The 17,563-nt window shown below is 45.8% G+C and overlaps 1 protein-coding gene across 2 annotated transcripts in view; it reads right to left on the bottom strand.

The window, feature by feature from the left end:
• Nucleotides 1–16,086, bottom strand: part of LOC133127988 (leucine-rich repeat-containing protein 7-like) — a 38,834-nt gene extending 22,748 nt beyond the window's left edge. For both annotated transcript variants that reach the window (XM_061241149.1, XM_061241151.1), the window contains exons 1-4: nt 14,513–16,086; nt 3,650–3,852; nt 609–726; nt 270–348 (exon numbers count right to left, since the gene is read on the bottom strand). In XM_061241149.1, coding sequence (XP_061097133.1) covers nt 270–348; nt 609–726; nt 3,650–3,852; nt 14,513–14,537 — 425 coding nt within the window. In that variant the 5' untranslated portion in view covers nt 14,538–16,086. The remainder of the gene's footprint in view (nt 1–269; nt 349–608; nt 727–3,649; nt 3,853–14,512) is intronic.
• Between the last annotated feature and the right edge of the window lie 1,477 nt (nt 16,087–17,563).

Here is a 17,563-nt window from a genome sequence, read left to right as displayed (position 1 = left end):
GGGGATTACAGTGCTACTACAGTGTGGATTACAGTGCTACTACAGTGTGGGGATTACAGTGCTACTACAATGTGGATTACAGTGCTACTACAGTGTGGGGATTACAGTGCTACTACAGTGTGGGGATTACAGTGCTACTACAGTGTGGGGATTACAGTGCTACTACAGTGTGGATTACAGTGCTACTACAGTGTGGGGATTACAGTGCTACTACAGTGTGGATTACAGTGCTACTACAGTGTGGGGATTACAGTGGGGATTTTACCTACTTGGTTATTGGGTTAACACTCGCTTCCATCACAGAGAGACATTTGCAGCCCTTTATGTTGTCTGGGAACTCCTGAATGCCTGTAAGAGAAGTCACTGACGTTAGACGGCACGGATAACCACATATCTGCAAGTTTTCAGAATTATGCTCTCAAAAACACTTTTTACAGTGAAACAAATTAAGTTACTCGATTATATTAATTTTCAATGCTTTGCATGCATTCATTTAGTTGACACGCAGGGCAATGTAAAATATAAGTGCATCGGCATGAGTTATTTGAAAAACAGTGGCAAGAAGCCAAGCTGACCAAGATCAAGCAGGCCTTATCATTTGAACTTACCGTTTTTACTGACATCCAGCTCCCTGAGGTTGACGAGGCTGGAGATGGAGGGGGGCAGGCTGGACAGGTCGTTGTCGGCCATGCTGAGCTTACGGAGGGCTTGGCAACTGAAGAGTTGCTGGAAATCAGACAGACGGGCTCTCACTCTGCTGCAGACCACTTTTTAGGTCAAACCTCCTGTAGGCCACTGGAAATGAGACTCTCCCAACTCTCTGCAGACTCTCCCAACTCTCTACAGCTCCAACAAGCAGCTGCAGCTCCCAGAGGCCTTACAGAGACCATTACTGGATATTTGAGCGCCAGTCAAAATCAATGATATTTTAAAAGAAACTATCAATTTTCACAAATATGTGCAGAGAAACTATTTTTTATATATTGCACGTTTTTGTCCATGTTTGTGTAAAAATACTCAGGGCAACTGCATTTTCAAAAAGTATTAAAGCACTCAACATATTTCTTTCACTGGTCTGGCCCTGCATGTCCCACAATGCATTGCACTGCAAATTTTGGGCATTTAATATGGATGTCTGAGTCATCCCCACACACAAAAAAATGTAATAGGATAATCGAAAGCTATTTCATAATAATGAATTAACCCTATACTAATTAAATGAACCGTTAGAGAAATTGAACACTGCAATATTGAAATGAGATATTATCAAGATATTTTGCGACACTATAAATAGGCCAATATACAAATAATTAATTACTTCATAGCTGTGAAACATATTCATTGAGAAAACATAACAATGATGCGAACAGGCCATTCAGCCCAGTAATGCTCGCTTTTCCTCAAGTGTTACTGCCTAGTTTGCCCAAAAGCCTGATAGTATCTTGCACCAAATCTGATATCCAAGCCTGATCTCGGAAACCCCCAGTGTTTCTGCCTCCACTACATGCACTGGCAGCTGTTCCACACAGTGACCACTCTGTGTAAAAAAACACTTCCTGTCTCTGCGGAATTCGTCCTTTGCTAATTTCCAGTTATGCGGTGATCACGTTGATGGCAAAAGCACTTCACACCGTGCGTTAATGAACAGCTGATGACCGCAGCTGTATAAGCTACAGAACAAGGCTGTAAGCATTGCTATGCTGATTTAGTGGATTAGTTTAATTTTTTTGCCACTGTAAAAGCAGGAATGGGGAAGGACAATACTCGTTGTCTCATTGATGTAATGTTACCTGCGCTGGAAAATAGACAACAAACGTACATGGTGATGTATCCCATGTATCCCATCCCTATTGCTTCTAGAAAATTACATCCGGTTTATCCCTCCGCTACAAATGACAGTAAAAGCTGGCAAAATGCAGCTATTGGTGGAGGTTCCATCAGAGGTTGCAGGGTGCGGTGTTTGAGGCTGGCAGAGGCTGAGCATATCCGGCTTGTTGGGAGCCCTGCTGCGGACACGCCGCCCGGCCAGTCTGCCCGCGCCGCTGACACCACGCGCAGGGAGAGGACTGAGTCATGTTCATTCATAAAAAACACAACAGCAGCTGTTGGGGATCTTATTATTTTGTTTTAAAGAATAATACATCGTGATAGCCCTGCCCCCCCCCCCCCCCCCCCCTATCAGCCTGACGGGGGCTGGTTGTCATGGAGATGTGGTGCTGTTCCAGGCACCGTTGGGAGGCGGGTGATACACATGGTGAACAAAATGATGTAATGGCCTCGTTTCCATAGTGACGTAATGTTGGGTTACAAAGGGTGAACACAATGGGGGGGAGGTTGGTGTATCCCTACCTCTCCCACCTGCCCCCTCTACACATACACACACACACTCACATGCACACTCGCATGCATAAACACGCAATCACACACACAGGCATACAAACACAACACTCACACACGCACACTCGCATTCATACACACACTCACACACACACATGCATGCATAAACACGCATAAAAACACAACACTCACACTCTCAGGCATACACACACATGCATACATACACATGCACACGCACACACACATGCACACACGCATACACACACGCACACACACACGCATGCACACACGCATACACACACGCACACACACACGCACACACACACGCATACACACACGCATACACACACACACACACACTCACACACGCACACACACACGCATACACACACACACACACACACACTCACACACACACACACACACAGTGGTGACAGGACTCAATGCATATCTGCAGCTGGAGATCAGTGCTGAAGAGAAGCACTGCTTTTCTGCATCACAGCCTGAGAGAGCAGAGACTACTCCACTGATCATCAACATCATGACTGAGCCACACTCACATGGAGCTCAGTCACCAAACACTGAGTCTCTCTCACATGGAGCTCAGTCACCAAACACTGAGCCTCTCTCACATGGAGCTCAGTCACCAAACACTGAGCCTCTCTCACTCAGTCACCAAACACTGAGCCTCTCTCACATGGAGCTCAGTCACCAAACAGTAAAGATCTGAAGGTTGTTCTAAAAACAGATGTATTACTGGAGCTGTTTGTGTTTTCTCATGAAAGAGGTAATAGTGGGAACCTCTGTTCCAGGAGGCTGGCAGTGCAACACGCTCTTTTTCTCCACCCTAACCCCCTACCCCCTCACCGTGGGGCAGTTCCTCAATTTACATTACAGGGCATTGCATTGCAGTCATTTGGCTGACGCTCTTATCCAGAGCAACAAACAACAAAGTGCAAAGTGCATACCCATAACCAGCGCTGAAAACCCCAGAGGCAAGGACAGCTCCAAGTGCTAGGGTGATGGCATAGATCACATAAAAACAGATAAGCCCCCCCATAGATCACATAAAAACAGATAAGCCCCCCCATAGATTAGATAAAAACAGACGAGCCCCCCCATAGATCACATAAGAACAGATGAGCCCCCCCATAGATCACATAAGAACAGATGAGCCCCCCCATAGATCACATAAAAACAGATACGCCCCCCCATAGATTAGATAAAAACAGACGAGCCCCCCCATAGATCACATAAGAACAGATGAGCCCCCCCATAGATCACATAAGAACAGACGAGCCCCCCCCTCCACCTTTGGCAGCTCCTCGATCTGGTTGGCGTCCAGGTACAGCTCCTCCAGCGTGCGCTCGAAGCTGAAGATCTCCTTGGGCACCTGCTGTAGGCTGCAGTGGGAGTAGTCCAGCACCGAGATGACCTCCTCCTCCCCGCGGAAACACCGGCAAGGCACCAGCCGGCCCATGATCTTCCTCTTCGTCGTCATCTCCAGACACTGCACTGAGGAAGAGGAGGGAGGGAGACAGACAGGTGCATTACAACTCAACTCTCACAGTGTCACCTCAACTCTAATAGTGCTGTATCAACTCTAATAGTGCTAAATCAACTCTCACAGTGTTACCTCAACTCTAATAGTGCTGTATCAACTCTAATAGAGCTAAATCAACTCTCACAGTGTCACCTCAACTCTAATAGTGCTGTATCAACTCTAATAGTGCTAAATCAACTCTCACAGTGTTACCTCAACACTAATAGTGCTGTATCAACTCTAATAGTGCTAAATCAACTCTCACAGTGTCACCTCAACTCTAATAGTGCTGTATCAACTCTAATAGTGCTAAATCAACTCTCACAGTGTCACCTCAACTCTAATAGTGCTGTATCAACTCTAATAGTGCTAAATCAACTCTCACAGTGTCACCTCAACTCTAATAGTGCTGTATCAACTCTAATAGTGCTAAATCAACTCTCACAGTGTCACCTCAACTCTAATAGTGTTAAATTACATCAAGCAGTGTTAAATCAACACAGACCACCTGATCAGACTCAAACTCTATTGTGCTCCGTCAATCCTCAGAATCCCGCTCCATTAAAATTTAAATGACAAAAAAAACAATGCTTTGAAGAATACATAATACATTCACAGTATGTCACACAAGATCACAGTGTTATGAAAATGAGAGAGGGAATGCCATCACATTCACTGATTTGGGATATTTTACAGTTTCCTGTCTAAGCACAATTGGATCAGAACCACCTATAGTCTTCTCATACGAATCCCGGTGCAGTCAACCAACCAACTATTTCTCCTGCGACCTGCTCAATAGGGTTAGGGGTTAAGGGTTAGGGTTAGATTGACGGAGACTTTGCTGATAAAGGGGAAATCGTCACCTCGGCCGTGGTGTAAATAAAAAAGCGTTTAAATCTTGTTCCTCCTGGCAACGGATCGATCTGTTCTGCATTACCGTGACAATGATGATTTTTAGTTCCTGGGGTTTCTCCAAGTATGCTTCTCAACAGACTCCTCTAACAAGCTGCGCTCTGATTGGCAGAAGGGAATGTGCAGGTATAATGGCAGCAGTTAGAGTCCCACTCAGGTCCCGCAGATTAGACGTGGGGCCATGTTGGCGATATTAGCTCAGGAGGTAAGACTGTCTGGAGAGTTCCCCCTTCCATCCCCCGCCCCGGGTGTGCTGAAGAGTCCCTGAGCGAGACACCTAACCCCCAACTGCTCCAAACAAGCCGATGTGTGTGTGTGTGTGTGTGTGTGTATAATGAGCATGTGTGTGTGAATGGGGGAATGAGAGGCGTTAATTGTAAAGCGCTTTTGATAAATGTTGGGCAGACTGTAGCCTAGTGGCAACGGTGCATGACTGGAATCCGGAAGGTCGGTGGTTCAAGCTCCAGTGTAGCCACAATAAGATCCGCACAGCTGTTGGGCCCTTGAGCAAGGCCCTTAACCCTGCATTGCTCCAGGGGGGATTTTCCCCTGCTTAGTCTAATCAACTGTCACTGTGGATAAAGGTGTCAGCTAAATAACAAATTATCATTATCATTATTATTATTATTATTATGAAATGGTCCGTTTACCATTTGCAGTGTGTGTGTAATGGCGGGCGGTCTGAACCGAGCCGGTAGCCTGGCGGAGTAATGCCCCGGACGTCATGACAACCCGCAGATTTCAGCGCATTACAGCGCGGTTACCTTCACACAGGCAAAGGCCACGTTCAGGAATGTTAGCGCACAAACACACACACACACACACATATACACACAGGCATGCACGCACACACATATGCACACACACACAGGCACGCGTGCACACACATACACACACAACAGTTGTGTAAATTCAGAAGGACACATAGTTCAGCTGTTGGTGAGGATTAAGGAGTCAGTGAAAAACAGCTTGTTTTAGTCTGGATCTGTTTCACCTGCTCAGTGTGTGGGGTCAGGGACCGCCCCCTCAAAGGAGCACTGCATTGTGGGGCATGCAGAAGGTGTATGTCTCTGCTGGGGCAGCAGTGGTGCCTGTGTGTTTTCTTAAAAATAAAAAAGCAAAAGACAATCAACAGTCTTCAGTCTGTCCGAGTGGCCAGGTTTCTACAGTTGCCATAGAGACTAGTGACGTTCGCACACTTTCATAATATGAGGCCGTCACACCTCCGTTCATCCCCTGTTCATTTCAGAACGGTTTAACTCCCTCTTCTTTCTCCCTTTCTCCGTCTCTAATTGCGAGTCTTTATTCACTGCATTACATGTAAATTACATTCTAGACTAAACAGACACCTCTTACCCAGAGCCAATTACAAAAGCTTACATTTATTATTCTTTCAGCTGCTGTGCAATCCACTTCTTACAGTGGGACCATTTATGCAAGCAATTCAGGTGCAGGTGAGGGCAGCCCTGTTCCCTGTCTGTTCCCTGCCCTGTCCCCTGTCTGTTCCCTGTCCTGTTCCCTGCCCATAACTGTCTGATGTTTCCCATTACTCCCGAGGTTGCTGTTGGCTACTGGTGGTTTAGCAGAGTGCACTTCAGCACAGATAGCATGCTAATAGCATGTTAGCATGACTCGTGTCCCTTCAGACACTGCGGTACTCCAGCTCAGCAGCGCGGCGTTCCCACCGAGGGGACTGACTGGCTGCTGTGGAGCTGCTGGTTCCAGCCCCCGGGTCGGCACGGAGGGGGAGATGAAGTCGGGTCCCTCAATGAAAGAAGAGCCCTCAACTGCACAGGGTTTTATCCCTGCTCTCTCTCTCCCACTTCAAACTGCTCTCTCTCTCCCACTTCAAACGGCTCTCTCTCTCCCATTTCAAACTGCTCTCTCTCCCACTTCAAACTGCTCTCTCTCTCCCACTTCAAACGGCTCTCTCTCTCCCACTTCAAACTGCTCTCTCTCCCACTTCAAACTGCTCTCTCTCCCCACTTCAAACTGCTCTCTCTCCCCACTTCAAACTGTTCTCTCTTACTTCAAACTTTTCTTTCTCTTACTTCAAACTTTTCTTTCTTTTACTTCAAACTGTTCTCTCTGGCATTTATCCTTGTAAAAGAGAGACTGTTCTCAATGGATTTCCCTGGGTTAGAAAAAAGGTTTTTTTTAAATGCAGTTGCATGATTAACCAGAGGGGGCGGTATCACAGCCCACGCTCACACAGTCAACGTGCAGACAGACCACAGCTGTCCATCTCACCAGGGGCACACGGACCTCCCTGGCTCAGACCAATTGCGTGCCTTCGTGCAGAATTCCTGACCAATCATGTGCCTCACTGCAGAATTCCTGATCATAGTGTCCATTGGCAGGTTTGGGATGCACCATGGCTACAGTGACAGACGCTCAAACACAGTGTAAGCTTTTCTCATTGAAAAGATTTTCGGACGTTCTGAGATTTAAACACGGACATTTTTAGATTGAAGTTCTGAGATTTCTCTAGTTGCGTCTCGTCTTGGCTGTTTGGTGGAGACTGGGCTTTAGAAAGAAAGTCTCAACACTGAACAAATGACAAAGAGAAAAAAACAGACCTCGACCCCCAGAACCAGACCTCGACCCCCAGAACCAGACCTCGACCCCCAAAACCAGGCGCACACACACACACACACACACACACATACACATGCTCTTGAAAATACTGAATTCTGTGGCAGCGGTGAATGGTTTCCAGGGCAACGTGCTCTTGAACAGCGCATTATGGTCTGATGTTCATAATTTTGCTGCAAGCCACAGTCAGATGTACAGAACCCCCCACCCCCACCCACACACACACACACATGCAAACACGCACATACACGCACACATACACGTACACACACACGCACATGTACACATACACACACACACGCACCCACACACACATACAGACGCACACACACACACACACACATATACATACATGCACACACACACACACACACACACACACATATGCAGGAACATGTGGACATAAACGCACACAGATGCACACATACACAGTTTAAGAACACCTCTGCTGGATGGATGCGACTTAGGTCTAACAATGCTAGCCAGCTCATTAGCTGCTTACCTGACATTTTTTTTAAGTGCATTATAACGGGCAAATGATTGTCAGCTTTTGTTCTCTTTGTGTTCGTCGCACACCACCTTATCAAACTGTTCGCCAATGTTCATAGAGAACAGAAAAACTGTTTGATGTTAGCTAACATTAGGTAAGGTTTGCCATCTTCAACGCATGTCAGGTAAGGTACAGACCAGGTGGGGGTATAAAACAGGCTACAGATACATACATATAAATACAGAGTTTGGAATGAGAAAGCAGACATTACACAGAATTAATGAATAAATGAAGAGCTGAGTGTTAGAGAGAGAGCGAAAGAGAGGGAGAGAGGGAGAAAGAGAGAGGAGAGCGGGAGGGAGAGAAAGAGAGAGAACAGAGGAAGGAGGAGTAGATGGGCTCTTTCACCTCCAGTGACACAACCCTTTCTAAGCTAGGAGCACACACACACACACACACACACACACACACAGACACAAGCAAGGACACACACATACATAGACACACACATGCCCACACCACACACACAAGTAAGTACACACACATACATACACACACATTTATACACACATGCCCACACCACACACACACATACACACACACACACACACACACACACACATACACATACACACACACACACACACATAAGAACACACACACATACATACACACACACATTTACACACACATGCCCACACCACACACACACACACAGCCATTCAGCCGGGGGGACTCAGCCTAGATTCTCCAACCATTAAACTCAGAAAAAAGGTATTATGGGAAATTCCTCCTATTTTTAAAAGTCCCAAAAAACTTTATTTAAAAATGGCGTCTGTATTCTGAACCACATAAAAGCACACAGAACCAATCGCTTGCGGAGGCTTTTAACTGTACATGAGAGGAAGCAACAAATCCTTATTTCCCAAACTCATTCACAGACACACAAAGTCTGTGTGTCTGTGAATTAGCAAACCTGGCGACCAACCTCAGCCTCCGACCCCTGCTCCTGTGGGAAAGTGGGAAGAGCAGCAACAGAACAGAACGTTCCAGGGAATGGAGTCGGAATGACCGAACACTACGGAACACTGCGGAACATCATTTGGGTGTTACGAATCGCTGCACGTTGACGATCGCTGAACATTAACCCAAATCAGTGTGACCTGAAATCACTTTAATGTACAATGTCTCTACTGAACCCTGACCCTCACTACTGAACCCTGACCCAGACTACTGAACCCTGACCCAGACTACTGAACCCTGACCCATACTACTGAACCCTGACCCTCACTACTGAACCCTGACCCAGACGACTGAACCCTGACCCTCACTACTGAACCCTGACCCAGACTACTGAACCCTGACCCAGACTATTGAACCCTGACCCATACTACTGAACCCTGACCCAGACTACTGAACCCTGACCCTCACTACTGAACCAGACTACTGAACCCTGACCCTCACTACTGAACCCTGACCCTCACTACTGAACCCTGACCCTCACTAATGAACCCTGACCCACACTACTGAACCCTGAGGATTTGTCTCTAGTTGCCAGCTTAGTTGAAACTGCCCCCACAGCGACCCCACACAGCCCCAGTATGGGCAGTCTGGATAATGCCTGGATGGTGTATTAGACATAAGGCCTGCCAGGCCAGAGAATGCAGGGCTCCTGTTTGATGATGAAGTCAGAAAAGCTTCAAAAACCTTTTTATAATGAATATCTAAGTGAACAGAAGCAAACCCAACCTCATAAATAGTACAATGTTAAACATTTTAAAAGCAAGATTACTTTATATTTTAATGTTTTTACAATTGCAAAATAATAAAAAAAAGAAAAAAGGCCCTGTGCAAAGTTTGGGAGTCCGGTCAGTTTGTACTCTGAAACTCCTCGGCAGGTATAACAGCTTGTAAACGCTTCCTGTAGCCGTTAAGACATTCATTCTCACTTTTGGAATTTTGGAATGGTGGCCAAAAAGTTCTCTTTTTGTTTAGTCAGTCCAAAAGGCTTCATGCTTCTCAATATTTTCTTTTGCATATTTCAGATGCTTAATTTTGTGTTGAGGTCTTTGTTTCTGGCAACTCTGACATGTAGGTCTATGTTGTTTAAAGTACTTTGAATTGTTGTCCTTTGAACAACTAGACCTGTCTTTTTTGCTGCTCTTTTGCAGTGATGTGTGGGTTCTTCTGAGCATTTCTCTCCAGGTCTCGGGCCATTCTGTCTGAAATCTTCCAGACCTTGCCTTGACTGTTCCATTATCTTCCATTCTCTAATAATGTTTCTGACAGTGGAAACAGGTAGTTTGAAACATTGAGAGAGTTTTTGTAACGTTCTTCTTGGTGGAAATGAACCATATTCATCCTGACATGCTTGGATGACTGTTTAGAGGAACCCATGAATGTTAACACCAGACAGAACAGCCACTGCAGTTGGACACTTTAGAATTCATGGAGTTACTTCAGAATACACTCATCTGACTCATTGAAGCTCTAACGAGTAAATTAGAAGTCTGGGCCTTAGTAATCATCTTTTTAAAAACTTACAAATAAAAATCCAAAAGGGTTAAAAAACCTTTGCACAGGGCCCTTTTCCTTATAATTTATAAACAGTAAAAAAGTGATATATCTGTGTGCACATACGGGCTCTATAGTGCCCCCATCAGCAGCCATTTTATTATGAAAAGTCTAAATCTCTTTGATTATTATTGCATTTCAGGATATATAAATTCTTTGAAGACAAATTTGGGTCAAGGCGGGTCATGGAGCCAGAGACTAGTTCATGAAAGGAAATAGCAGAAAATCTGAATGGCTCGCAATGATGCTTATTGAGGCAAAGTTGTTCAAAATTCCTGCATAACTTTTTTGATATTGGTCCAGAGATTACATATACAATGTTTCATGCAGATTCATCCATGGACACAGCATCCAGCATCACTCATGTCCCACTCCCATCGCCATGGACACAGCATCCAGCATCACTCATGTTCCACTCCCATCGCCATGGATACAGCATCCAGCATCACTCATGTTCCACTCCCATCGCCATGGATACAGCATCCGGCATCACTCATGTTCCACTCCCATCGCCATGGATACAGCATCCGGCATCACTCATGTTCCACTCCCATCGCCATGGATACAGCATCCGGCATCACTCATGTTCCACTCCCATCGCTTTATAATGGAAACACTTTTGATTCTTACATTTCTTCAAATGTACAACACAAGCACACTGACGTTCTGTCACTCGATATTAAGTGACATCAACCAAGTGTGTTATTAGTCCTACAATGAAATTAAATGGAATATTTTAAAGACAGAGATACTGTCAGAGATCTTCCAATGTATTCTTCATGACTTTCTGGGATGGTGGAAGCATTTTGAAAAAATTGAAAGAACGAAAGAACATTTCTAAATGCCCAGCAAAGACAATCTGTGGGGATTTTACTCAGTGGTCAGGTGACAGGGCTGTTCACTTCATCGTCTGGAGTGGCCTACTTTTTCCTCACTAACACTTTTCCTCTTACCTTAAAGGGACGGTAACATTGTGAAGCACTGTACCCTGTCAGTGATAGAATGATAAGACCCGCTGAGCTGGTGTCAGCGGTCTGGCTGACTGTACCTACGTTACAGCACTGCACTAGAATGCTGCAGTGGTCCACTGCACTGGAATAATGCACTGAGCAAGAATACTGCAGTGGGCCACTGCACTTGAATACTGCCCTGGAATAATGTGCTGCAATGGAACACTGCACTAGAATGAACACTGAGCTACAGTAGACCCTGCACTGGAACACTGCACTATATTAGAACTGGCTGCACTAGGATGCTACATTGGTTCATTACACTGCACTGCACTGGAACACTGCACTGAAGCTGTGAATGTAACACTATCAGAAAATTACATTACAACACTATAACATTATAATATTTATTTTGCGAATTATTTGTCCTTTGTTATGATTGAACCAAGAATTAAACCAAGAATATTTTTAAAAAACATTTAATGTATTGATGAGTTTAGGGTCAATTCAGGTTAACCAAAACTAATGGTTTATAGGAAGAAATTCAGCCTAAAAACCTATTTCATATGTTACAAGGAAGATCAGCAAGACCTGGATAGAAGTAAGTGGGTAAGTAATTCTTCAGTAATATAGCACCTTTCAAAACCTGGGTTACAAAATGCTTCACAATAAAACAGCAAAATAAATGGACCCATTGACCTGGACTGGACCTGTTAGGGAAAAAAAACTGAGTCAGAGGAATATCACAGAAAAATAAAATGAAAACCACACATGACCCTCTCAGGCATCCTTTAAATAGCTTTCATTATCTCAGTGATGTGCTAAAAGTGGTGCAAGTGGGCAGCACAGTGCTGCAGTGGGTGCTGCAGTGCGTAGCACTGTGTAGCCACTGTGTTTGAATGCCAAGCTCAGTCTTACTGTGTGGAGTTTGCATGTTGGGAGTTTGCATGTTAGTGTGTAAATGAATGGAAAACAACTTCCGCCTTTTTGCAATTACACACTGCACCCACCATATTACACACTGCACCTGCCATATTACACACTGCATCTGCCATATCACACACTGCACCTGCCATATTACACACTGCATCTGCCATATTACACACTGCACACACTGCACCCACCATATCACACACTGCACACTGCACCTGCCATATTACACACTGCATCTGCCATATAACACACTGCACCTGTTATATTACACACTGCACCTGCCATATTACACACTGCACCCACCATATCACACACTGCACACACTGCACTTGCCATATCACACACTGCACCTGCCATATTACACACTGCATCTGCCATATAACACACTGCACCTGCTATATTACACACTGCACCTGCCATATTACACACTGCACCTGCCATATTACACACTGCACACACTGCACCCACCATATCACACACTGCACATGCCATATTACACTGCACTTGCCATATAACACACTGCACCTGTTATATTGCACACTGCACCCGCCATATCACACACTGCACCTGCCATATTACACACTGCATTCACTATATCACACACTGCACCCACACACTGCACCTGCCATATAACACACTGCACCTGCCATATAACACACTGCATCTGCCATATTACACACTGCACCCACCATATCACACACTGCACCTGCCATATTACACACTGCATTCACTATATCACACACTGCACCTGCCATATAACACACTGCACCTGCCATATAACACACTGCATCTGCCATATTACACACTGCACCCACCATATCACACACTGCATCTGCCATATTACACACTGCATTCACTATATCACACACTGCACCCACACACTGCACCTGCCATATTACAAACTGCACCCACTATGTTACACACTGCAACTGCAAAATTACCCTATATACTATATACCCTGCCTGTATTCTACTGGCTAAGGTAGTGTACATAACTGGGCACCGGTGTAACCACGATAAGATCTGCACAGATGTTGGGTCCTTGAGCAACTCTTAGCCCTGCATTGCTCCAGGAGGCATTGAATATGTTTTAATAAGTGAGGGAGCCACAGTAAGAGTCTTTTTCATTAAGTGGGTCATGGGTTCTGCTATACTGGGAACCACAGAACTGAAATACCCCAGACAGTCTTACTTTGATGGAAAATATATGTTCAAACTATGCACATGTAGGCTAAGATAAACACATGAAACACAACCTCGCCCTGTTATATGTTAAATATGTCCGTGCACAGGCGTCAATCATAATTGAAAAAAATCTTTTTTTTAAAGCGCTCAATGTGATCAACACTATGTGAAACGAACCAATGGGTACAGCACTAATGACATCCAATCAGATAGACCCTGATGTTCAACCAATAAGGAGTCACGTTAACCTTTAATTTGTAGGCTACGGGTTAAAAGGGGACATCCTTACCCAACCTGTTACCACTAACGGCCAATGCTGCCTGGTCGCAATGGCAACCTTCAGAACACCAACTGAAAGAGCCAAAGATCGCCGACGTTAGTCGATCATACCAAACAGGCGACAGGTCTGCTGTAATCGTTGCTGATTGGTGTACTTGCTGCTGTCAGTACCGCTAACTGCCGTGCTCACACCGTTCTAGTTTAATCAGATGAAAGGTGATAAATTCGACAGAAGTCCAGATGTCGCGTGTATTTGCGCCGACAGCACCGTCTGAGCCGTGTAGCCGGGGTCTCTCTCTCTCTCACCACCCGGGCCCAACAGGCGAAACACCTAGCCGCGGGAAGAGAGAGAGAGCTCTTTAAACATCCGTCTCTGTTCCTATCGTGGCCTAATTCGCGGTCATTAGTGTAGCAATGGGCTAATTTCCAGTAGGCTACAGACCTGCTGAAATAAGAGGGTAAGGCAATACGCCAACAGGACGGATGCATGTCTTCAGTATAGGTTTATAATTGACCTTAGACAGCTGTGGAAAAGACAAAAACAGACATGATAACAGACGTGGAGGAAGGCCTCTTTATCAGAACCACTGACACGGTAGATCCCTAAAATAAGCACGCACAAAATGCTATTACATTACAGTAAATTACTTGGGTTCTTCCTGGCGTCTTGACGAGGCGAAATCCAGACCGCAAACTGCAGGTGTGGGCTACTTACGTTGAATTGTTGAATGATTATCCATCGATGGTTCGCGAGCGCCAATCAATCAGAATCCAACTGTAATTCCAAACCGAGCCGTTAGTCTCGAGAAAAATTCAAGGACCAACGTGCGGTTGCCTGCGCATAACGGGAGTCTCTTTCAAGAGCAACGCTCTCCCGCTGTCCGAAAACGGAGCGAAACCCCATAGAGTCGCAGCGATAGAAGCGGTTCCTGTCAGTCGCCAGTGATCACGACAAGCATATGGATTCAATAAAATACCACTCCAAGCCCCGCGGGGAGGGCGCACGTCTCGAATTCGTTATCTTGTATTCCGTAGCAGGAGAGCAAGACGGGACGGAGCGTCTCTTTGCCGAACATCGCAGATATAGGCTACCTTTCCCCTTTCGGTGGTCCGTAACAGAGAGAGGTGCCAAGGACATCGGCCACTTGCTTCTCTTCCCACGGAAACGATGACCGCCTCTCTCCCCCCTCCTCCTGCCTTCGGTTTGATTCAGTAGATGGGAGAGACGGAGGGATGGAGACGGATGATGGAACGCCAGAAGAGGAGTGGTTTACGCGCGAGGATGCGTGCGCGTGTGAGGAAAAGCGAAGAAGAGCATTGCGAAAAATCGCTCGCTATTCCCCCCTCCTTTCCGTTTTTTTTTTTTTTTACCTCATCACGCCGCTCCTGTTGAAACGCGACGCAGAGGCGAGAGAGCATGCAGGGGACGGCGGCGGCGGGACTGTGCTTTATGGGGCATGGGTGGTGAAACTCACGGCGTGACTTGTATGCTCGTGAGACAGGTGCACCGACGAGGGCAGCGCGGGGAAAACAGCGCCACGAGCTGGCATTTAGCTTATGTAGCAAGAGGGGGGGGGATCGTAAAAGCTGTTTCTGTGAAGATGAAGATTCAAGGGACAGAACAACAGGTTGCTCCTGACTTAACCTTCATTGGCTAGGCTTCTGCTCAGGTCGCCGGGTACTCAACGCACAATGTTCGTTGGACGATTTATGTTGGGGGTTTTTTTTTCTTAAACTAAAATCACTGCTGATAGTCTCAGCTTTATCGAAAAAAGTTGACCTATTTCGTTAGCCTACAACAGAGAGGATAGGCTAATACAGAAATGTGGATGGGCTAACTGTACACGCGGGAAGGAGCAATTGACGGGAATTAACCAATTGAAAATATACAAACATATACAATATTTGCCTTCGAATGTATGAACAATAGCATGCAAAGGCGCGGAGACTTGTTTGCATTGCTACATCCCATGAGAAAGCATCGCGGAGAAGCCACTTCCGCCAGAGAAATGAGATTTCAGTGAATCGCCAGTCCAACACCAAACATCATGTGTGTCATGCGTTGCCTAGGAGGTTATCCGTCAGTCGGGAAGTCTGTACAGCCGTCGCGCCGGTGGTATGCGGCTGTTGCAGAGCGCTTACATCATTCACTGCCTGTACGGGAAATGTTTGACTGGTTCCCCTCCGCAAAGAGCAGTGATCTCAGCTGCTCTTCCCGTTTCTGACTGGATGCGGCAGAAACAATCTCGCGCAGTGGAGGCTACGAGCATCAGTGGCTAGCGCGCAGCTTTCGAGTGTTTGCCAGTTGATATGACGTCGCCCCCTAATGACACCTACATTTTCGCTCAAAGCCTATTTTCCCATTGGACTCCATTCATGTTTGACAGCAAATTAAAATATTTCTGCTCATATATTTACGTTCAATCTCGGCTACATATTTTGGTATTATTTTTAAACGTATTTTTTTCAAGGTCGATTATAAAGATATAGCTAGGTGTTTTTATTTCCCAGAAAATGCATTACATTAAATCTTAATTTGCACCCTCGTTTGGAAACTGCCCAAGCGGTTTTTATTGGTTCATCCACCAAGGCGCGTAATTTACCCAGTGTTTACCTTTGTGCACGTGACCAACGACACAACTGAGCATGAGCAGTGAGCGAAACTATCACACTTCCTCATGTCTTGTGTGACAAGAGTTTTCCCCATTGGTTTCTATTTGTGTTGCTGTTTCTACATATTATGTACTCTAAGAGCTAGCAGGTAGCTGGCAGAAAACGATGGGCATTCTGACCCTGCATTCCAGAGCACTCAGAACCTCACATTCTCACCCTGCATTCCAGAACATTCAGGTGAGGTTACCTGTGTGTAGTGTTGCTATAGAGACCGGTGAGGTTACCTGTGTGTAGCGTTGCTATAGAGACCAATTAGGTTACCTGTGTGTAGCGTTGCTATAGAGACCAATGAGGTTACCTGTGTGTAATGTTGCTATGGAGATCAGTGAGGTTACCTTTGTGTAACGTTGCTATAGAGACCAGTGAGGTTACCTGTGTGTAGCGTTGCTATAGAGACTGGTGAGGTTACCTGTGTGTAGCGTTGCTATAGAGACCGGTAAGATCCTTTGCTATGTGACGCCAGAATGTGGGACAGGCTCAGGACCTACTTACATCCGATTGGCCTTCAGAGAACAGACTCCTCCCACAGTCTACAGCCGCAGTTTAAACCAGGTCAGTGTAGGCCCAGGATAAGCACCAGAAACCACACTCCATCTCACAGCTGACACCTCCCTGGACAGGAGCCCAGCTTTTCTTACCCAGCAGGCATTGGGCCTCTCCTTAATGCACAGATATATATAAACCTTTTTTCTGAGGGGGGGCACACTACAAACTCAGTTATAGCACCTGCTCACCTGCTAACTCAGCTCACCTGCTAACCTGCTAACTCAGCTCACCTGCTAACTCAGCTCACCTGCTCACCTGCTAACTCAGCTCACCTGCTAACCTGCTAACTCAGCTCACCTGCTCACCTGCTAACTCAGCTCACCTGCTAACTCAGCTCACCTGCTCACCTGCTAACTCAGCTCACCTGCTAACTCAGTCTCTGCCCCCACCAACACCCCCAGCACAACAGCATTAGTTCATTAAAGCGTTATGGTCTTGACGCCATTTGTTGGTTTACAGCACACTCTTCTGGCCTCACAGAGTACAGATTTTAGCCAACACACAGACGCTCATCCCTGCCTGCACCACTAGATGTCTTTATGTGTTT

The sequence above is a fragment of the Conger conger genome, chromosome 5, assembly GCF_963514075.1.
Source record: "Conger conger chromosome 5, fConCon1.1, whole genome shotgun sequence".
NCBI lineage: Eukaryota > Metazoa > Chordata > Actinopteri > Anguilliformes > Congridae > Conger > Conger conger.
This window is presented reverse-complemented; position numbering and strand designations above follow the sequence as displayed.